Source organism: Salmo trutta, unplaced genomic scaffold (genome assembly GCF_901001165.1).
Source record: "Salmo trutta unplaced genomic scaffold, fSalTru1.1, whole genome shotgun sequence".
NCBI lineage: Eukaryota > Metazoa > Chordata > Actinopteri > Salmoniformes > Salmonidae > Salmo > Salmo trutta.
Genome location: NW_021823237.1, coordinates 950000 through 974819, shown reverse-complemented (window position 1 = coordinate 974819; position 24820 = coordinate 950000). Strand labels below are relative to the sequence as shown.

Here is a 24820-nt window from a genome sequence, read left to right as displayed (position 1 = left end):
TGTTGTCTGGAGAAACATCTAGACACTGTTGTCTGGAGAAACATCTAGACACTGTTGTCTGGAGAAACATCTAGACACTGTTGTCTGGAGAAACATCTAGACACTGTTGTCTGGAGAAACATCTAGACACTGTTGTCTGGAGAACATCTAGACACTGTTGTCTGGAGAAACATCTAGACACTGTTGTCTGGAGAAACATCTAGACACTGTGGTCTGGAGAAACATCTAGACACTGTTGTCTGGAGAAACATCTAGACACTGTTGTCTGGAGAAACATCTAGACACTGTTGTCTGGAGAAACATCTAGACACTGTTGTCTGGAGAAACATCTAGACACTGTGGTCTGGAGAAACATCTCGACACTGTGGTCTGGAGAAACATCTCGACACTGTTGTCTGGAGAAACATCTAGACACTGTTGTCTGGAGAAACATCTAGACACTGTTGTCTGGAGAAACATCTAGACACTGTTGTCTGGAGAAACATCTAGACACTGTTGTCTGGAGAAACATCTAGACACTGTGGTCTGGAGAAACATCTAGACACTGTTGTCTGGAGAAACATCTAGACACTGTTGTCTGGAGAAACATCTCGACACTGTGGTCTGGAGAAACATCTAGACACTGTTGTCTGGAGAAACATCTAGACACTGTGGTCTGGAGAAACATCTAGACACTGTTGTCTGTTTCTGTAGTTTATTTTCAACCCACAAAGACCTTCCTTCCAGTGGAGACGTTGCTATAACAACGGGAGCATCCAAGCCAACATACAGTAGAGTGAGGCAGAGGCATAAAGACCCCTGGGATCATATGACAGAGGAAGTAGTTATTACAGACCCAGGCTGGGATCATATGACAGAGGAAGTAGTTATTACAGACCCAGGCTGGGATCATATGACAGAGGAAGTAGTTATTACAGACCCAGGCTGGGATCATATGACAGAGGAAGTAGTTATTACAGACCCAGGCTGGGATCATATGACAGAGGAAGTAGTTGATACAGACCCAGGCTGGGATCATATGACAGGAAGTAGTTGATACAGACCCAGGCTGGGATCATATGACAGAGGAAGTAGTTAATACAGACCCAGGCTGGGATCATATGACAGAGGAAGTAGTTATTACAGACCCAGGCTGGGATCATATGACAGAGGAAGTAGTTGATACAGACCCAGGCTGGGATCATATGACAGAGGAAGTAGTTATTACAGACCCAGGCTGGGATCATATGACAGGAAGTAGTTGTACAGTCTATTTCCTGATAAAGCATTGCTGTAAACGACTTGACCATCCAGATAGACATAGTGTGACGTTATGTCTCTTCCTTCTATGGCAGAGGTAGGTAGGTAGGTAAGGGATGCGTTGCCATGGTGATCTGGTCCACAGGCCGGGGCTCTGAGGCGTTGCCGTGGTGATCTTGTGTCCAGGGCGGGGCTCGGAGGCCACAGGATGGAAGATGTGATCGGAATCAGAATCTGTAGTGAAGGGGGGGCAGAAGCCCTGGCAGGGCAGCAGGGATGGGCAGTGAAGGGGGGCCAGAAGGTGAGCAGGATGATTGTATTGTCTTGGCAGAACAGAAAGGAAGTGGTAGGAAGACAGATAGACACCCTCCAGTGAGACTAATGAGGTTCAGACCAGGAAAGGGAAGGCTGGGAATGAAACTCTCTGTTGACAGACTCTGTGGAGGAATAATGCTCCTTAGCTGGTCCTCGGACACCGGCTGTTATTTCATCGCTCAGATCGTGGAGATCTGTCTCATTGTCGAAGGGCGACAGCCTCAGCCTCCATCTCAACCTGTCTCCTCTCTTCTCTTCTCTTCTCTTCTCTTCTCTTCTCTTCTCTTCTCTTCTCTTCTCTTCTCTTCTCTTCTCTTCTCTCCTCTCCTCTCTCTCTCCTCTCGCTCCTCTCTCACTCCTCTCTCTCTCCTCTCTCTTTCCTCTCGCTCTCTCCTCTCTCTCTCTCTGTCTCTCTCCTCTCTCTCCTCTCTCTCTCTCCTCTCTCTCTCTTTCCTCGCTCTCTCTCCTCTCTCTCTCTCTCTCTCCCCTCTCTCCTCTCTCGCTCCTCTCTCTCTCCTCTCTCCCTCTCCTCTCTCTCCCTCTCCTCTCTCTCTCCTCTCTCTCTCTATTCTCTCACTCCTCTCTCCTCTCTATCCTCTGACTCCTCTCTCTCCTCTCTCCTCTCCTCTCTCTCTCCTCTCTCCTCTCTCTCCTCTCTCTCCTCTCTCTCCTCTCTCTCTCTGTCTCTCTCCTCTCTCTCTATCCTCTCTTCTCTCTCTCCTCTCTCTCTCCTCTCTCCTCTCGCTCCTCTCTCTCTCCTCTCTCTCTCCTCTCTCTCTCTTTCCTCTTGCTCTCTCCTCTCTCTCTCTCTGTCTCTCTCCCTCTCTCTCCTCCCTCTCCCTCTCTCTCCTCTCTCTCTCTTTCCTCTCGCTCTCTCTCCTCTCTCTCTCTCTCTCTCCCCTCTCTCCTCTCTCGCTCCTCTCTCTCTCCTCTCTCTCTCTCTCCTCTCGCTCTCTCCTCTCTCTCTCTCTGTCCCTCTCTCCTCTCTCCTCCTCTCTCTCCTCTCTCTCTCTCTCTCTCCTCTCCTCTCCTCTCTCCTCTCTCTCTCCTCCAGACCATTGTGTCCTTCCAGGTGTCAGTTAAAGACGAGGACTGGATCGTAGCGACTCTGGAGCCATCTGACCTGCGGGAGAACGTGACGGGGTACGCTGCCCGGGTAATGGGCGGGCCCCGAACCCACCTGCTGCCGTTCCTAAACCTGACAGACCCCACCGCGACCCCGCTGGTCTTTAACTCCTCCCACCACGGACTCTGCTACACCGTTAGCCTGCTGCTCAGACAGGGGAAGACCTGGTCCAAGTCCGTCCAGACTGTATCTATTCTCACCAGTAAGTATTCAGACAGGGGTAGACCTGGTCCAAGTCCGTCCAGACTGTATCTATTCTCACCAGTAAGTATTCAGACAGGGGTAGACCTGGTCCAAGTCCGTCCAGACTATCGCTGTTCTCACCAGTAAGTATTCAGACAGGGGTAGACCTGGTCCAAGTCCGTCCAGACTGTATCTGTTCTCACCAGTAAGTATTCAGACAGGGGTAGACCTGGTCCAAGTCTGTCCAGACTGTATCTGTTCTCACCAGTAAGTATTCAGACAGGGGTAGACCTGGTCCAAGTCCGTCCAGACTGTATCTGTTCTCACCAGTAAGTATTCAGACAGGGGTAGACCTGGTCCAAGTCCGTCCAGACTGTATCTGTTCTCACCAGTAAGTATTCAGACAGGGGTAGACCTGGTCCAAGTCCGTCCAGACTGTATCTGTTCTCACCAGTAAGTATTCAGACAGGGGTAGACCTGGTTATTTCTCTCCCGTTCTTCACTGTGGAGATTGTAGTGGTTGTCGTGCCCCTGACCAGGTAGTCAGTCAGGTCTGATGGTGTATCTGTTGTCTGTCTGTCCCCCCCCCTGCAGAGCCGCGTCCGGTGGACAGCGTGGTGATCACAGACTACCGAGAGGCTCCAGAGACAGGCGTGGTGTTTGAGATCAGCTCCCCGGAGAACAACGTCTTCAGTCGGGTTAACATCAGCTACGCGGAGGGTCGGGAGCAGAGATCCATGCTCTATAAAGGTGAGTCCTCTGGCTGGACAGACTGGATCAACAGGAGAAGCTGAATAGCACCGTTCTGGGAAGTTCTGTGTTGAATTATTTTGAGTTGAGCAGGTCTGTTTTAGGGTCGTGTTTGGGGCAGACACACCGATCAGACTTTAATGTTTCCTGATCACAGACACAAGTTCAAGACTAATGTGTTCTGTCCTCAAAGTTATGTTCTGTGTTCTAGACTTCTATAAAGCAGACCTGTATGTTCTGTGTTCTAGACTTCTATAAAGCAGACTGGTATGTTCTATGTTATAGATTTCTATAAAGCAGACTGGTATGTTCTATGTTATAGACTTCTATAAAGCAGACTGGTATGTTCTGTGTTCTAGACTTCTATAAAGGAAAGACTTATGTTCTGTGTTATAGATTTCTATAAAGGAAAGACTGATGTGTTCTGTGTTATAGATTTCTATAAAGGAAAGACTGATGTGTTCTGTGTTCTAGACTTCTATAAAGGAAAGACTGATGTGTTCTATGTTCTAGACTTCTATAAAGGAAAGACTGATGTGTTCTGTGTTCTATAAAGCAGACTGTTATGTTCTGTGTTCTAGACTTCTATAAAGGAAAGACTGATGTGTTCTATGTTCTAGACTTCTATAAAGGAAAGACTGATGTGTTCTGTGTTCTAGACTTCTATAAAGGAAAGACTGATGTGTTCTATGTTCTAGACTTCTATAAAGGAAAGACTGATGTGTTCTGTGTTCTATGAAGCAGACTGTTATGTTCTGTGTTCTAGACTTCTATAAAGGAAAGACTGTGTTCTATGTTCTAGACTTCTATAAAGGAAAGACTGATGTGTTCTATGTTCTAGACTTCTATAAAGCAGACTAGTATGTTCTGTGTTCTAGAATTCTATAAAGGAAAGACTGTTCTATGTTCTAGACTTCTATAAAGGAAAGACGGTGTTCTATGTTCTAGACTTCTATAAAGGACAGACTGATGTGTTCTATGTTCTAGACTTCTATAAAGGACAGACTGATGTGTTCTGTGTTCTAGACTTCTATAAAGGAAAGACTGATGTGTTCTATGTTCTAGACTTCTATAAAGGAAAGACTGATGTGTTCTGTGTTCTAGACTTCTATAAAGGAAAGACTGATGTGTTCTGTGTTCTAGACTTCTATAAAGGAAAGACCGATGTGTTCTATGTTCTAGACTTCTATAAAGGAAAGACCGATGTGTTCTATGTTCTAGACTTCTATAAAGGAAAGACGGTGTTTAAACACTGGCTTCCTGGGACGTGTTACAGCAACATCTCCTTCCAGCTGATCTCTGAAGCTACAGTTAACAGAACCACACTGGTCCGACGCAGCGACCTGACCCACGAACCCCGGCACCACAGGACAGGTAGCTAACTACATTACCCACGAACCCCGGCAACACAGGACAGGTAACTACTACATTACCCACGAACCCCGGCAACACAGGACAGGTAACTAACTACATTACCCATGAACCCCGGCAACACAGGACAGGTAGCTAACTACATTACCCACGAACCCCGGCAACACAGGACAGGTAACTAACTACATTACCCATGAACCCCGGCAACACAGGACAGGTAGCTAACTACATTACCCAGGAAACACAGGACAGGTAGCTAACTACATTACCCAGGAACCCCGGCAACACAGGACAGGTAGCTAACTACATTACCCATGAACACCGGCAACACAGGACAGGTAGCTAACTACATTACCCACAAACCCCGGCAACACAGGACAGGTAGCTAACTACATTACCCACGAACCCCGGCAACACAGGACAGGTAGCTAACTACATTACCCATGAACCCCGGCAACACAGGACAGGTAACTACTACATTACCCAGGAACCCAGGCAACACAGGACAGATAACTACTACATTACCCAGGAACCCCGGCAACACAGGACAGGTAGCTACTACATTACCCATGAACCCCGGCAACACAGGACAGGTAGCTACTACATTACCCATGAACCCCGGCAACACAGGACAAGTAACTACTACATTACCCAGGAACCCAGGCAACACAGGACAGGTAGCTAACTACATTACCCATGAACACCGGCAACACAGGACAGGTAGCTAACTACATTGCCCACGAACCCCGGCAACACAGGACAGGTAGCTACTACATTACCCACAAACCCCGGCAACACAGGACAGGTAGCTAACTACATTACCCACGAACCCCGGCAACACAGGACAGGTAGCTAACTACATTACCCATGAACCCCGGCAACACAGGACAGGTAACTACTACATTACCCAGGAACCCAGGCAACACAGGACAGGTAACTACTACATTACCCAGGAACCCCGGCAACACAGGACAGGTAGCTACTACATTACCCATGAACCCCGGCAACACAGGACAGGTAGCTACTACATTACCCAGGAACCCCGGCAACACAGGACAGGTAACTACTACATTACAGGACAGGTACATTGACCAGGGAACAGACTCAGGAAGTTATTGAACCAGTCGGGACGTTATTGAACCAGTCGGGACGTTACTGAACCAGTCGGGACGTTACTGAACCAGTCGGGACGTTACTGAACCAGTCGGGACGTTCCTGAACCAGTCGGGACGTTATTGAACCAGTCGGGACGTTATTGAACCAGTCTGAACCAGTCGGGACGTTACTGAACCAGTCGGGACGTTATTGAACCAGTCGGGACGTTATTGAACCAGTCGGGACGTTACTGAACCAGTTGGGACGTTACTGAACCAGTCGGGACGTTACTGAACCAGTCGGGACGTTACTGAACCAGTCGGGACGTTACTGAACCAGTCGGGACGTTACTGAACCATTCGGGACGTTACTGAACCATTCGGGACGTTACTGAACCAGTCGGGACGTTACTGAACCAGTCTGAACCAGTCGGGACGTTACTGAACCAGTCTGAACCAGTCGGGACGTTACTGAACTAGTTAAATAGCGACGTCTTTTCTATGGAGATGACAAACTAATAGTAATATTTGTGTTTCCCTGCAGTGCCTAACCCCCCCCTCAACATCTCCCATAAGATCGTCCCACTCAGCCAGAGGACGCTACCAGGAGGGGTCTCTAGATCCGAGCTGGCCCAGGACACGCCCCGACGGGCGCGGGATGTCCCCCTCGTAGAGGAACAGGAATTACAGGAGAACCAAGAGATACAGGAAGTGATCTCAGAGGAAGTGGTGGGCGGAACCACCCAGGTCTCCGACAGCTCTACGGGCAACGCCACCTCCGTCTCTAACACGAACGCCACAGAAGAAGAGACCGCCACGCAGCCCTATTGGCCGGATCCCTACGGTAGTCCCTCCCTTACGGACGGAGACGAGGAGTTTGTGAACGCGGTGGTGACGGACTACGAGGACTCCAACGAGCCGGGCTCTGCCATGGACGTGCCCTCAGAGACCTCCGTCACCCCTACCCGATTTCCCCCCATACTGCTGGAGCTACGCTGGCTACCCCCTCGACCGCCCACCACGTACGACGGATTCAACGTCTACGTCTACAGAGACGGTAAAGCTGAAGGCCTCTACGCTGGGCAATAAGATCCAAGACCAGATTCACAAACACTCTCAGAAAAGGAGTGTTGATATAGGAATTACTTTTATAGATCATAATGAATAAGACTGATCCCAGATCAGTATTCCTGGAGTAAGGGACTCTAATGTTGTCAGATCATAATGAATAAGACTGATCCTAGAACAGTATTCCTGGAGTAAGGGGCTCTAATGTTGTCAGATCATAATGAATAAGACTGATCCTAGATCAGTATTCCTGGAGTAAGGGACTCTAATGTTGTCAGATCATAATGAATAAGACTGATCCTAGATCAGTATTCCTGGAGTAAGGGGCTCTAATGTTGTCAGATCATAATGAATAAGACTGATCCTAGAACAGTATTCCTGGAGTAAGGGACTCTAATGTTGTCAGATCATAATGAATAAGACTGATCCTAGAACAGTAATCCTGGAGTAAGGGACTCTAATGTTGTCAGATCATAATGAATGAGACTGATCCTAGAACAGTATTCCTGGAGTAAGGGACTCTAATGTTGTCAGATCATAATGAATAAGACTGATCCTAGAACAGTATTCCTGGAGTAAGGGACTCTAATGTTGTCAGATGAAGGTAATAGCTGGATGGTATCTGTTGTGACCTGATCCTAGAACAGTATTCCTGGAGTAAGGGACTCTAATGTTGTCAGATGAAGGTAATAGCTGGATGGTATCTGTTGTGACCTGTGCTGTTTCATTGTCTCTGAGCCCTGTCTCTCTCACCTGTCCTCAGGTAACTCCACGGAGACGGCCACGGTGGACGAGAACACTCATGAGTTCTTCACGGAGCTGACAGAGCCTGGTACCTACAGAGTCCAGGTCACCACCCTGAGCTCTACAGGAGACTGTGAGGCCAGGGAGAGCACTGCCTATACAGGGCTGACCTTCTATCTCAGTATGTATAGCCTGACCCTAGCCCTGACCTTAACCCTGACCCTGACCTTAACCCTGACCTTAACCCTGACCCTGACCTTAACCCTGACCTTAACCCTAACCTTAACCCTGAGCTCTACAGGAGACTGTGAGGCCAGGGAGAGCACTGCCTATACAGGGCTGACCTTCTATCTCAGTATGTATAGCCTGACCCTGACCCTAGCCCTGACCTTAACCCTGACCCTGACCTTAACCCTGACCTTAACCCTGACCCTGACCTTAACCCTGACCTTAACCCTGACCCTGACCTTAACCCTAACCTTAACCCTGAGCTCTACAGGAGACTGTGAGGCCAGGGAGAGCACTGCCTATACAGGGCTGACCTTCTATCTCAGTATGTATAGCCTGACCCTGACCCTAGCCCTGACCTTAACCCTGACCCTGACCTTAACCCTGACCTTAACCCTGACCCTGACCTTAACCCTGACCTTAACCCTGACCCTGACCTTAACCCTGACCTTAACCCTGACCCTGACCCTAACCCTGACCCTAACCCTGACCCTAACCCTAACCCTGACCCTAACCCTGACCCTGACCCTGACCCTAACCCTGACCCTAACCCTGACCTCAACCCTGACCTTAACCCTGACCCTAACCCTAACCCTGACCTTAACCCTGACCTTAACCCTGACCCTAACCCTGACCTTAACCCTGACCCTGACCTTAACCCTGACCCTAACCTGACCTTAACCCTGACCTTAACACTAACCTTGACCCTAACCCTGACCCTGACCCTAACCCTGACCCTAACCTTGACCCTAACACTGACCCTGACCCTGACCTTAACCCTGACCCTAACCCTGACCCTAACACTGACCCTGACCCTAACCCTGACCTTAACACTAACCTTGACCCTAACCCTGACCCTAACACTGACCCTGACCCTAACACTGACCCTGACACTGACCCTAACCTTGACCCTAACCCTGACCCTAACCTTGACCCTGACCGTAACCCTGACCTTGACCCTAACCCTGACCTTGACCCTGACCCTAACCCTAACACTGACCCTAAAACTGAAATTCTGTGTTTTACTGTATATGTTTTATTGTGAAATAAAATCCCAAATCAACCAATGAATTCCCCAGGCCCCAGTGGAGAGGTGCTGGAGCAGCCCCAGGAGCGGCCCCAGGGTGTCAGTATCAGGCTGCTGGGCTCCAGTACCGCTGCGGTGTCCTGGGCCCTGTCCTCTGAGAGCCACAACGGCAGCCTGGTGTCTGTCCTCTCTCTAACCTGCCTCCGGCCCAGCCTCAGCCAGCGCATGGAGAGCACATACTGCAGCGAGGTAAGACTGACTAACCTGCTAGTCTACGTAGCTGTTCATAACCCTTTATAACTAACCTGCTAGTCTACATAGCTGTTTCATAACCCTTTATAACTAACCTGCTAGTCTACATAGCTGTTTCATAACCCTTTATAACTAACCTGCTAGTCTACATAGCTGTTTCATAGCCCTTTATAACTAACCTGCTAGTCTACATAGCTGTTCATAACCCTTTATAACTAACCAGCTAGGTCTACATAGCTGTTCACAACCCTTTATAACTAACCTGCTAGTCTACATAGCTGTTTCATAACCCTTTATAACTAACCTGCTAGTCTACGTAGCTGTTTCATAGCCCTTTATAACTAACCTGCTAGTCTACGTAGCTGTTCATAACCCTTTATAACTAACCTGCTAGTCTACATAGCTGTTTCATAACCCTTTATAACTAACCTGCTAGTCTACATAGCTGTTTCATAACCCTTTATAACTAACCTGCTAGTCTACGTAGCTGTTTCATAACCCTTTATAACTAACCTGCTAGTCTACATAGCTGTTCATAACCCTTTATAACTAACCTGCTAGTCTACATAGCTGTTTCATAACCCTTTATAACTAACCTGCTAGTCTACATAGCTGTTCATAACCCTTTATAACTAACCTGCTAGTCTACATAGCTGTTTCATAACCCTTTATAACTAACCTGCTAGTCTACATAGTTGTTCATAACCCTTTATAACTAACCTGCTAGTCTACATAGCTGTTTCATAACCCTTTATAACTAACCTGCTAGTCTACATAGCTGTTTCATAACCCTTTATAACTAACCTGCTAGTCTACATAGCTGTTCATAACCCTTTATAACTAACCTGCTAGTCTACATAGCTGTTTCATAACCCTTTATAACTAACCTGCTAGTCTACGTAGCTGTTTCATAACCCTTTATAACTAACCTGCTAGTCTACGTAGCTGTTTCATAACCCTTTATAACTAACCTGCTAGTCTACATAGCTGTTTCATAACCCTTTATAACTAACCTACTAGTCTACATAGCTGTTTCATAGCCCTTTATAACTAACCTGCTAGTCTACATAGCTGTTTCATAACCCTTTATAACTAACCTGCTAGTCTACACAGCTGTTCATAACCCTTTATAACTAACCTGCTAGTCTACATAGCTGTTTCATAACCCTTTATAACTAACCTGCTAGTCTACACAGCTGTTCCCAACCCTTTATAACTAACCTGCTAGTCTACATAGCTGTTTCATAACCCTTTATAACTAACCTGCTAGTCTACGTAGCTGTTTCATAACCCTTTATAACTAACCTGCTAGTCTACACAGCTGTTCATAACCCTTTATAACTAACCTGCTAGTCTACATAGCTGTTTCATAACCCTTTATAACTAACCTGCTAGTCTACACAGCTGTTCATAACCCTTTATAACTAACCTGCTAGTCTACATAGCTGTTTCATAACCCTTTATAACTAACCTGCTGGTCTACACAGCTGTTCCCAACCCTTTATAACTAACCTGCTAGTCTACATAGCTGTTTCATAACCCTTTATAACTAACCTGCTGGTCTACATAGCTGTTTCATAACCCTTTATAACTAACCTGCTAGTCTACATAGCTGTTTCATAACCCTTTATAACTAACCTGCTAGTCTACGTAGCTGTTTCATAGCCCTTTATAACTAACCTGCTAGTCTACATAGCTGTTTCATAACCCTTTATAACTAACCTGCTAGTCTACATAGCTGTTTCATAACCCTTTATAACTAACCTGCTAGTCTACATAGCTGTTTCATAACCCTTTATAACTAACCTGCTGGTCTACATAGCTGTTTCATAACCCTTTATAACTAACCTGCTAGTCTACATAGCTGTTTCATAGCCCTTTATAACTAACCTGCTAGTCTACATAGCTGTTTCATAACCCTTTATAACTAACCTGCTAGTCTACACAGCTGTTCATAACCCTTTATAACTAACCTGCTAGTCTACGTAGCTGTTTCATAACCCTTTATAACTAACCTGCTAGTCTACATAGCTGTTTCATAGCCCTTTATAACTAACCTGCTAGTCTACATAGCTGTTTCATAACCCTTTATAACTAACCTGCTAGTCTACACAGCTGTTCATAACCCTTTATAACTAACCTGCTAGTCTACGTAGCTGTTTCATAGCCCTTTATAACTAACCTGCTAGTCTACATAGCTGTTTCATAACCCTTTATAACTAACCTGCTAGTCTACATAGCTGTTTCATAACCCTTTATAACTAACCTGCTAGTCTACGTAGCTGTTTCATAGCCCTTTATAACTAACCTGCTAGTCTACATAGCTGTTTCATAACCCTTTATAACTAACCTGCTAGTCTACATAGCTGTTTCATAACCCTTTATAACTAACCTTTAGAGAGGTACATTCCAGAGGAGAGGCTTTAAACAGAAGTACATTGGAAACACTGAGATGGGGAAAAGAAAGCCTTACTAATGGGCTGGTTATGTCCAGTTTATCACCACTACCCTCTCTGATACCTGTTCCCCTATCAATATACTGATCCAGTTTATCACCACTACCCTCTCTGATACCTGTTCCCCTATCAATATACTGATCCAGTTTATCACCACTACCCTCTCTGATACCTGTTCCTGTCCACCTATCAATATACTGATCCAGTTTATCACCACTACCCTCTCTGATACCTGTTCCCCTATCAATATACTGATCCAGTTTATCACCACTACCCTCTCTGATACCTGTTCCTGTCCACCTATCAATATACTGATCCAGTTTATCACCACTACCCTCTCTGATACCTGTTCCTGTCCACCTATCAATATACTGATCCAGTTTATCACCACTACCCTCTCTGATACCTGTTCCCCTATCAATATACTGATACAGTTTATCACCACTACCCTCTCTGATACCTGTTCCTGTCCACCTATCAATATACTGATCCAGTTTATCACCACTACCCTCTCTGATACCTGTTCCTGTCCACCTATCAATATACTGATCCAGTTTATCACCACTACCCTCTCTGATACCTGTTCCTGTTCCCCTATCAATATACTGATACAGTTTATCATCACTACCCTCTCTGATACCTGTTCCTGTCCACCTATCAATATACTGATACAGTTTATCACCACTACCCTCTCTGATACCTGTTCCCCTATCAATATACTGATCCAGTTTATCACCACTACCCTCTCTGATACCTGTTCCTGTTCCCCTATCAATATACTGATCCAGTTTATCACCACTACCCTCTCTGATACCTGTTCCCCTATCAATATACTGATCCAGTTTATCACCACTACCCTCTCTGATACCTGTTCCTATCCACCTATCAATATACTGATCCAGTTTATCACCACAACCCTCTCTGATACCTGTTCCTGTCCACCTATCAATATACTGATACAGTTTATCACCACTACCCTCTCTGATACCTGTTCCCCTATCAATATACTGATACAGTTTATCACCACTACCCTCTCTGATACCTGTTCCCCTATCAATATACTGATACAGTTTATCACCACTACCCTCTCTGATACCTGTTCCCCTATCAATATACTGATCCAGTTTATCACCACTACCCTCTCTGATACCTGTTCCCCTATCAATATACTGATACAGTTTATCACCACTACCCTCTCTGATACCTGTTCCCCTATCAATATACTGATACAGTTTATCACCACTACCCTCTCTGATACCTGTTCCTATCCACCTATCAATATACTGATCCAGTTTATCACCACTACCCTCTCTGATACCTGTTCCCCTATCAATATACTGATACAGTTTATCACCACTACCCTCTCTGATACCTGTTCCTGTCCACCTATCAATATACTGATACAGTTTATCACCACTACCCTCTCTGATACCTGTTCCTGTCCACCTATCAATATACTGATACAGTTTATCACCACTACCCTCTCTGATACCTGTTCCCCTATCAATATACTGATCCAGTTTATCACCACTACCCTCTCTGATACCTGTTCCTGTCCACCTATCAATATACTGATACAGTTTATCACCACTACCCTCTCTGATACCTGTTCCCCTATCAATATACTGATCCAGTTTATCACCACTACCCTCTCTGATACCTGTTCCTATCCACCTATCAATATACTGATCCAGTTTATCACCACTACCCTCTCTGATACCTGTTCCCCTATCAATATACTGATACAGTTTATCACCACTACCCTCTCTGATACCTGTTCCTATCCACCTATCAATATACTGATCCAGTTTATCACCACTACCCTCTCTGATACCTGTTCCCCTATCAATATACTGATCCAGTTTATCACCACTACCCTCTCTGATACCTGTTCCCCTATCAATATACTGATCCAGTTTATCACCACTACCCTCTCTGATACCTGTTCCTGTCCACCTATCAATATACTGATCCAGTTTATCACCACTACCCTCTCTGATACCTGTTCCTGTCCACCTATCAATATACTGATCCAGTTTATCACCACTACCCTCTCTGATACCTGTTCCCCTATCAATATACTGATCCAGTTTATCACCACTACCCTCTCTGATACCTGTTCCCCTATCAATATACTGATCCAGTTTATCACCACTACCCTCTCTGATACCTGTTCCCCTATCAATATACTGATCCAGTTTATCACCACTACCCTCTCTGATACCTGTTCCCCTATCAATATACTGATACAGTTTATCACCACTACCCTCTCTGATACCTGTTCCTGTCCACCTATCAATATACTGATCCAGTTTATCACCACTACCCTCTCTGATACCTGTTCCCCTATCAATATACTGATACAGTTTATCACCACTACCCTCTCTGATACCTGTTCCCCTATCAATATACTGATCCAGTTTATCACCACTACCCTCTCTGATACCTGTTCCTATCCACCTATCATATACTGATCCAGTTTATCACCACTACCCTCTCTGATACCTGTTCCCCTATCAATATACTGATACAGTTTATCACCACTACCCTCTCTGATACCTGTTCCTGTCCACCTATCAATATACTGATCCAGTTTATCACCACTACCCTCTCTGATACCTGTTCCTGTCCACCTATCAATATACTGATCCAGTTTATCACCACTACCCTCTCTGATACCTGTTCCCCTATCAATATACTGATCCAGTTTATCACCACTACCCTCTCTGATACCTGTTCCTGTCCTGTTCCTGTCCACCTATCAATATACTGATACAGTTTATCACCACTACCCTCTCTGATACCTGTTCCCCTATCAATATACTGATCCAGTTTATCACCACTACCCTCTCTGATACCTGTTCCCCTATCAATATACTGATCCAGTTTATCACCACTACCCTCTCTGATACCTGTTCCCCTATCAATATACTGATACAGTTTATCACCACTACCCTCTCTGATACCTGTTCCTGTCCACCTATCAATATACTGATCCAGTTTATCACCACTACCCTCTCTGATACCTGTTCCCCTATCAATATACTGATCCAGTTTATCACCACTACCCTCTCTGATACCTGTTCCCCTATCAATATACTGATCCAGTTTATCACCACTACCCTCTCTGATACCTGTTCCCCTATCAATATACTGATACAGTTTATCACCACTACCCTCTCTGATACCTGTTCCTGTCCACCTATCAATATACTGATCCAGTTTATCACCACTACCCTCTCTGATACCTGTTCCTGTCCACCTATCAATATACTGATACAGTTTATCACCACTACCCTCTCTGATACCTGTTCCTGTCCACCTATCAATATACTGATACAGTTTATCACCACTACCCTCTCTGATACCTGTTCCTGTCCTGTTCCTATCAATATACTGATCCAGTTTATCACCACTACCCTCTCTGATACCTGTTCCCCTATCAATATACTGATCCAGTTTATCACCACTACCCTCTCTGATACCTGTTCCTGTCCACCTATCAATATACTGATACAGTTTATCACCACTACCCTCTCTGATACCTGTTCCTGTCCACCTATCAATATACTGATACAGTTTATCACCACTACCCTCTCTGATACCTGTTCCTGTCCACCTATCAATATACTGATCCAGTTTATCACCACTACCCTCTCTGATACCTGTTCCTGTCCACCTATCAATATACTGATCCAGTTTATCACCACTACCCTCTCTGATACCTGTTCCCCTATCAATATACTGATCCAGTTTATCACCACTACCCTCTCTGATACCTGTTCCCCAATCAATATACTGATCCAGTTTATCACCACTACCCTCTCTGATACCTGTTCCCCTATCAATATACTGATCCAGTTTATCACCACTACCCTCTCTGATACCTGTTCCCCTATCAATATACTGATCCAGTTTATCACCACTACCCTCTCTGATACCTGTTCCCCTATCAATATACTGATACAGTTTATCACCACTACCCTCTCTGATACCTGTTCCTGTTCACCTATCAATATACTGATCCAGTTTATCACCACTACCCTCTCTGATACCTGTTCCCCTATCAATATACTGATCCAGTTTATCACCACTACCCTCTCTGATACCTGTTCCTGTCCACCTATCAATATACTGATCCAGTTTATCACCACTACCCTCTCTGATACCTGTTCCCCTATCAATATACTGATCCAGTTTATCACCACTACCCTCTCTGATACCTGTTCCCCTATCAATATACTGATCCAGTTTATCACCACTACCCTCTCTGATACCTGTTCCCCTATCAATATACTGATCCAGTTTATCACCACTACCCTCTCTGATACCTGTTCCTGTCCACCTATCAATATACTGATACAGTTTATCACCACTACCCTCTCTGATACCTGTTCCTGTCCACCTATCAATATACTGATACAGTTTATCACCACTACCCTCTCTGATACCTGTTCCTGTCCACCTATCAATATACTGATCCAGTTTATCACCACTACCCTCTCTGATACCTGTTCCTGTCCTGTTCCTGTCCACCTATCAATATACTGATACAGTTTATCACCACTACCCTCTCTGATACCTGTTCCTATCCACCTATCAATATACTGATCCAGTTTATCACCACTACCCTCTCTGATACCTGTTCCTATCCACCTATCAATATACTGATACAGTTTATCACCACTACCCTCTCTGATACCTGTTCCTGTCCACCTATCAATATACTGATCCAGTTTATCACCACTACCCTCTCTGATACCTGTTCCTGTCCTGTTCCTGTCCACCTATCAATATACTGATCCAGTTTATCACCACTACCCTCTCTGATACCTGTTCCTGTTCACCTATCAATATACTGATCCAGTTTATCACCACTACCCTCTCTGATACCTGTTCCTGTCCACCTATCAATATACTGATCCAGTTTATCACCACTACCCTCTCTGATACCTGTTCCTGTCCACCTATCAATATACTGATACAGTTTATCACCACTACCCTCTCTGATACCTGTTCCTGTCCACCTATCAATATACTGATACAGTTTATCACCACTACCCTCTCTGATACCTGTTCCTGTCCTGTTCCTGTCCACCTATCAATATACTGATCCAGTTTATCACCACTACCCTCTCTGATACCTGTTCCTGTCCACCTATCAATATACTGATCCAGTTTATCACCACTACCCTCTCTGATACCTGTTCCTGTCCACCTATCAATATACTGATACAGTTTATCACCACTACCCTCTCTGATACCTGTTCCTGTCCACCTATCAATATACTGATCCAGTTTATCACCACTACCCTCTCTGATACCTGTTCCTGTCCACCTATCAATATACTGATCCAGTTTATCACCACTACCCTCTCTGATACCTGTTCCTGTCCTGTTCCTGTCCACCTATCAATATACTGATCCAGTTTATCACCACTACCCTCTCTGATACCTGTTCCTGTTCACCTATCAATATACTGATCCAGTTTATCACCACTACCCTCTCTGATACCTGTTCCTGTCCACCTATCAATATACTGATCCAGTTTATCACCACTACCCTCTCTGATACCTGTTCCTGTCCACCTATCAATATACTGATACAGTTTATCACCACTACCCTCTCTGATACCTGTTCCTGTCCACCTATCAATATACTGATACAGTTTATCACCACTACCCTCTCTGATACCTGTTCCTGTCCTGTTCCTGTCCACCTATCAATATACTGATCCAGTTTATCACCACTACCCTCTCTGATACCTGTTCCTGTCCACCTATCAATATACTGATCCAGTTTATCACCACTACCCTCTCTGATACCTGTTCCTGTCCTGTTCCTGTCCACCTATCAATATACTGATCCAGTTTATCACCACTACCCTCTCTGATACCTGTTCCTGTCCACCTATCAATATACTGATACAGTTTATCACCACTACCCTCTCTGATACCTGTTCCTGTCCACCTATCAATATACTGATCCAGTTTATCACCACTACCCTCTCTGATACCTGTTCCTGTCCACCTATCAATATACTGATCCAGTTTATCACCACTACCCTCTCTGATACCTGTTCCTGTCCTGTTCCTGTCCACCTATCAATATACTGATACAGTTTATCACCACTACCCTCTCTGATACCTGTTCCTGTCCACCTATCAATATACTGATACAGTTTATCACCACTACCCTCTCTGATACCTGTTCCTGTCCACCTATCAATATACTGATCCAGTTTATCACCACTACCCTCTCTGATACCTGTTCCTATCCACCTATCAATATACTGATCCAGTTTATCACCACTACCCTCTCTGATACCTGTTCCTGTCCACCTGTCAATATACTGATCCAGTTTATCACCACTACCCTCTCTGATACCTGTTCCTGTCCACCTATCAATATACTGATCCAGTTTATCACCACTACCCTCTCTTTTACCTGTTCCTGTCCACCTATCAATATACTGATCCAGTTTATCACCACTACCCTCTCTGATACCTGTTCCTGTCCACCTATCAATATACTGATACAGTTTATCACCACTACCCTCTCTGATACCTGTTCCTGTCCACCTATCAATATACTGATACAGTTTATCACCACTACCCTCTCTGATACCTGTTCCTGTCCACCTATCAATATACTGATCCAGTTTATCACCACTACCCTCTCTTTTACCTGTTCCTGTCCACCTATCAATATACTGATCCAGTTTATCACCACTACCCTCTCTGATACCTGTTCCTGTCCACCTATCAATATACTGATACAGTTTATCACCACTACCCTCTCTTTTACCTGTTCCTGTCCACCTATCAATATACTGATCCAGTTTATCACCACTACCCTCTCTTTTACCTGTTCCTGTCCACCTATCAATATACTGATCCAGTTTATCACCACTACCCTCTCTGATACCTGTTCCTGTCCACCTATCAATATACTGATACAGTTTATCACCACTACCCTCTCTGATACCTGTTCCTGTCCACCTATCAATATACTGATACAGTTTATCACCACTACCCTCTCTGATACCTGTTCCTGTCCACCTATCAATATACTGATACAGTTTATCACCACTACCCTCTCTGATACCTGTTCCTGTACACCTATCAATATACTGATACAGTTTATCACCACTACCCTCTCTGATACCTGTTCCTGTTCACCTATCAATATACTGATACAGTTTATCACCACTACCCTCTCTGATACCTGTTCCTGTCCACCTATCAATATACTGATACAGTTTATCACCACTACCCTCTCTGATACCTGTTCCTGTCCACCTATCAATATACTGATACAGTTTATCACCACTACCCTCTCTGATACCTGTTCCCGTCCACCTATCAATATACTGATACAGTTTATCACCACTACCCTCTCTGATACCTGTTCCCCTATCAATATACTGATACAGTTTATCACCACTACCCTCTCTGATACCTGTTCCTGTCCACCTATCAATATACTGATACAGTTTATCACCACTACCCTCTCTGATACCTGTTCCTGTCCACCTATCAATATACTGATCCAGTTTATCACCACTACCCTCTCTGATACCTGTTCCCGTCCACCTATCAATATACTGATACAGTTTATCACCACTACCCTCTCTGATACCTGTTCCTGTCCACCTATCAATATACTGATACAGTTTATCACCACTACCCTCTCTGATACCTGTTCCTGTCCACCTATCAATATACTGATACAGTTTATCACCACTACCCTCTCTGATACCTGTTCCTGTCCACCTATCAATATACTGATACAGTTTATCACCACTACCCTCTCTGATACCTGTTCCTGTTCACCTATCAATATACTGATCCAGTTTATCACCACTACCCTCTCTGATACCTGTTCCTGTCCACCTATCAATATACTGATCCAGTTTATCACCACTACCCTCTCTGATACCTGTTCCTGTCCTGTTCCTGTCCACCTATCAATATACTGATCCAGTTTATCACCACTACCCTCTCTGATACCTGTTGCTGTTCCTGTCCACCTATCAATATACTGATACAGTTTATCACCACTACCCTCTCTGATACCTGTTCCTGTCCACCTATCAATATACTGATCCAGTTTATCACCACTACCCTCTCTGATACCTGTTCCTGTCCACCTATCAATATACTGATCCAGTTTATCACCACTACCCTCTCTGACACCTGTTCCTGTCCACCTATCAATATACTGATAAAGTTTATCACCACTACCCTCTCTGATACCTGTTCCTGTCCACCTATCAATATACTGATCCAGTTTATCACCACTACCCTCTCTGATACCTGTTCCTGTCCACCTATCAATATACTGATACAGTTTATCACCACTACCCTCTCTGATACCTGTTCCTGTCCACCTATCAATATACTGATCCAGTTTATCACCACTACCCTCTCTGATACCTGTTCCTGTCCACCTATCAATATACTGATACAGTTTATCACCACTACCCTCTCTGATACCTGTTCCTGTCCACCTATCAATATACTGATACAGTTTATCACCACTACCCTCTCTGATACCTGTTCCTGTCCACCTATCAATATACTGATACAGTTTATCACCACTACCCTCTCTGATACCTGTTCCTGTCCACCTATCAATATACTGATCCAGTTTATCACCACTACCCTCTCTGATACCTGTTCCTGTTCACCTATCAATATACTGATACAGTTTATCACCACTACCCTCTCTGATACCTGTTCCTGTTCACCTATCAATATACTGATCCAGTTTATCACCACTACCCTCTCTGATACCTGTTCCTGTCCACCTATCAATATACTGATCCAGTTTATCATCACTACCCTCTCTGATACCTGTTCCTGTCCACCTATCAATATACTGATCCAGTTTATCATCACTACCCTCTCTGATACCTGTTCCTGTTCACCTATCAATATACTGATACAGTTTATCACCACTACCCTCTCTGATACCTGTTCCTGTCCTGTGATTGGTTACAGGAGAACACCACCAGTGACATCCTGTCCAACCTGACTCCAGGTGCCCAGTACAGAGTGGTGGTCTACCATACTAACGGTCCTCTCATCAGCCCTCCTTCCGAACCTGTTATTATAGACATCGGTGAGTCCCTCAGACACTATACTACCTGGACTGGTGTCTCAGTCCCTCAGACACTATACTACCTGGACTGGTGTCTCAGTCCCTCAGACACTATACTACCTGGACTGGTGTCTCAGTCCCTCAGACACTATACTACTTGGACTGGTGTCTCAGTCCCTCAGACACTATACTACCTGGACTGGTGTCTCAGTCCCTCAGACATTATACTACCTGGACTGGTGTCTCAGTCCCTCAGACACTATACTACCTGGACTGGTGTCTCAGTCCCTCAGACACTATAATTCCTGGACTGGTGTCTCAGTCCCTCAGACACTATACTACCTGGACTGGTGTCTCAGTCCCTCAGACATTATACTACCTGGACTGGTGTCTCAGTCCCTCAGACACTATACTACCTGGACTGGTGTCTCAGTCCCTCAGACACTATACTACCTGGACTGGTGTCTCAGTCCCTCAGACATTATACTACCTGGACTGGTGTCTCAGTCCCTCAGACACTATACTACCTGGACTGGTGTCTCTGTCCCTCAGACACTATACTACCTGGACTGGTGTCTCAGTCCCTCAGACACTATACTACCTGGACTGGTGTCTCAGTCCCTCAGACACTATACTACCTGGACTGGTGTCTCAGTCCCTCAGACACTATACTACCTGGACTGGTGTCTCAGTCCCTCAGACACTATACTACCTGGACTGGTGTCTCAGTCCCTCAGACACTATACTACCTGGACTGGTGTCTCAGTCCCTCAGACATTATACTACCTGGACTGGTGTCTCAGACATTATACTACCTGGACTGGTGTCTCAGTGCCTCAGACACTATACTACCTGGACTGGTGTCTCAGTCCCTCAGACACTATACTACCTGGACTGGTGTCTCAGTCCCTCAGACATTATACTACCTGGACTGGTGTCTCAGTCCCTCAGACATTATACTAACTGGACTGGTGTCTCAGTCCCTCAGACACTATACTACCTGGACTGGTGTCTCAGTCCCTCAGACACTATACTACCTGGATTGGTGTCTCAGTCCCTCAGACATTATACTACCTGGACTGGTGTCTCAGACATTATACTACCTGGACTGGTGTCTTTGTCCCCCTCAGACATTATACTACCTGGACTGGTGTCTCAGTCCCCCTCAGACATTATACTACCTGGACTGGTGTCTCAGTCCCTCAGACACTATACTACCTGGACTGGTGTCTCAGTCCCCCTCAGACACTATACTACCTGGACTGGTGTCTCAGTCCCTCAGACACTATACTACCTGGACTGGTGTCTCAGTCCCTCAGACATTATACTACCTGGACTGGTGTCTCAGTCCCTCAGACACTATACTACCTGGACTGGTGTCTCAGTCCCTCAGACATTATACTACCTGGACTGGTGTCTCAGACATTATACTACCTGGACTGGTGTCTCAGACATTATACTACCTGGACTGGTGTCTCAGTCCCTCAGACACTATACTACCTGGACTGGTGTCTCTGTCCCCCTCAGACATTATATTACCTGGACTGGTGTCTCAGTCCCTCAGACATTATACTACCTGGACTGGTGTCTCAGTCCCTCAGACACTATACTACCTGGACTGGTGTCTCAGTCCCTCAGACACTATACTACCTGGACTGGTGTCTCAGTCCCTCAGAGATTATACTACCTGGACTGGTGTCTCAGTCCCTCAGACATTATACTACCTGGACTGGTGTCTCAGTCCCTCAGACATTATACTACCTGGACTGGTGTCTTTGTCCCCCTCAGACATTATATTACCTGGACTGGTGTCTCAGTCCCTCAGACACTATACTACCTGGACTGGTGTCTCAGTCCCTCAGACACTATACTACCTGGACTGGTGTCTCTGTCCCTCAGACATTATACTACCTGGACTGGTGTCTCTGTCCCTCAGACATTATACTACCTGGACTGGTGTCTCTGTCCCTCAGACACTATACTACCTGGACTGGTGTCTCATTCCCTCAGACACTAAATGGAACCCTATTCCCTATGTAGTGCTCTACTGTTGACCAGGGCCCATAGGGGTAGTGCTCTACTGTTAACCAGGGCCCATAGGGGTAGTGCTCTACTGTTGACCAGGGCCCATAGGGGGTAGTGCTCTACTGTTGACCAGGGCCCATAGAGGTAGTGCTCTACTGTTAACCAGGGCCCATAGGGGTAGTGCTCTACTGTTGACCAGGGCCCATAGGGGGTAGTGCTCTACTGTTGACCAGGGCCCATAGGGGTAGTGCTCTACTGTTGACCAGGGCCCATAGGGGTAGTGCTCTACTGTTGACCAGGGCCATAGAGGTAGTGTACTACTGTTGACCAGGGCCATAGAGGTAGTGCTCTACTGTTGACCAGGGCCCATAGGGGGTAGTGCTCTACTGTTAACCAGGGCCATAGAGGTAGTGCTCTACTGTTGACCAGGGCCCATAGGGGGTAGTGCTCTACTGTTAACCAGGGCCCGTAGGGGTAGTGCTCTACTGTTGACCAGGGCCCATAGAGGTAGTGCTCTACTGTTGACCAGGGCCCATAGAGGTAGTGCTTTACTGTTGACCAGGGCCTACAGGGGTAGTGCTCTACTGTTGACCAGGGCCCATAGAGGTAGTGCTCTACTGTTGACCAGGGCCCATAGGGGTAGTGCTCTACTGTTGACCAGGGCCATAGAGGTAGTGCTCTACTGTTGACCAGGGCCCATAGAGGTAGTGCTCTACTGTTGACCAGGGCCCATAGGGGTAGTGCTCTACTGTTGACCAGGGCCCATAGAGGTAGTGCTCTACTGTTGACCAGGGCCCATAGGGGGTAGTGCTCTACTGTTGACCAGGGCCCATAGAGGTAGTGCTTTACTGTTGACCAGGGCCCATAGGGGGTAGTGCTCTACTGTTGACCAGGGCCCATAGGGGTAGTGCTCTACTGTTGACCAGGGCCCATAGAGGGTAGTGTAATATTTGAAACACAGACCTTATTAATCAAGTCATGGATTGGCTGAATCAGCTTGTAGTCCCTCCCCTCTGCTTTGGTTTTGGATTTTAATCAGCTGTCTGTAGCCTGATGTTGTTTCTGATTGGCTGCCTGGTTTGTCTGTCTGTCCCCCAGAGCCAACGGGAGTGCGGGAGCTGGTGGTGTATTCTCTGAGCCCGACCGCAGTCATCCTGTCGTGGCAGAGGCCGTACCACGTGGCGTTCAGGAAGTACGTCCTGCAGACGTTCTTCTTCAACCCTGTCACGCTGGCCTCCGAGTGGACCACGTACTACGAGATCGCTGCTACCGCCTCGGTCATCGCATCCGTGGTAACTAGCCCCGCCCCCGACCCTGACCCAGCCAATCACCTGCTGCCTGACGCAGGGCCTTTAGCCAATCACCTGTCTGCTTGTAGCAGGGTCACTAGGCTCACCCCTCCTCTAGCTCTCTCTTTCTCTCCTCTCCCTCCCTCCCTTCTCCAGAGAGACACAGATCTGTTGCTGGTCTGGTACTATGGTTGTCCCGTGTTTTAACAGATCTCTCCTCTCCCTCCCTCCCTACTCCAGAGAGACACAGATCTGTTGCTGGTCTGGTACTGTGGTTGTCCCTGTTTTAACAGATCTCTCCTCTCCCTCCCTCCCTACTCCAGAGAGACACAGATCTGTTGCTGGTCTGGTACTGTGGTTGTCCCCTGTTTTAACAGATCTCTCCTCTCTCTCTCTCCCTCCCTACTCCAGAGAGACACAGATTTGTTGCTGGTCTGGTACTGTGGTTGTCCCCTGTTTTAACAGATCTCTCCCCTCTCTCCCTCCCTCCCTACTCCAGAGAGACACAGATCTGTTGCTGGTCTGGTACTGTGGTTGTCCCCTGTTT

At 46.0% G+C, this 24820-nt stretch overlaps 1 protein-coding gene across 7 annotated transcripts in view; it reads left to right on the top strand.

Moving 5' to 3' along the window:
- The window catches only part of ptpro (protein tyrosine phosphatase receptor type O), a 106721-nt gene that overhangs the window by 30888 nt on the left and 51013 nt on the right, over nucleotides 1-24820 (top strand). For 2 of the 7 annotated variants that reach the window (XM_029748375.1, XM_029748373.1), the window contains exons 2-9: nucleotides 2609-2882; nucleotides 3458-3613; nucleotides 4835-4987; nucleotides 6623-7135; nucleotides 7910-8071; nucleotides 9198-9394; nucleotides 20860-20980; nucleotides 24083-24276. In XM_029748375.1, the coding sequence (XP_029604235.1) occupies nucleotides 2609-2882; nucleotides 3458-3613; nucleotides 4835-4987; nucleotides 6623-7135; nucleotides 7910-8071; nucleotides 9198-9394; nucleotides 20860-20980; nucleotides 24083-24276 (1770 nt within the window). Of the gene's footprint in view, nucleotides 1-2608; nucleotides 2883-2908; nucleotides 2945-2971; nucleotides 3007-3058; nucleotides 3069-3130; nucleotides 3317-3457; nucleotides 3614-4834; nucleotides 4988-6622; nucleotides 7136-7909; nucleotides 8072-8355; nucleotides 8444-9197; nucleotides 9395-20859; nucleotides 20981-24082; nucleotides 24277-24820 lie in introns of those variants that run through there. The other 5 variants (XM_029748374.1, XM_029748376.1, XM_029748377.1 and 2 more) reach the window with 5 other exon arrangements.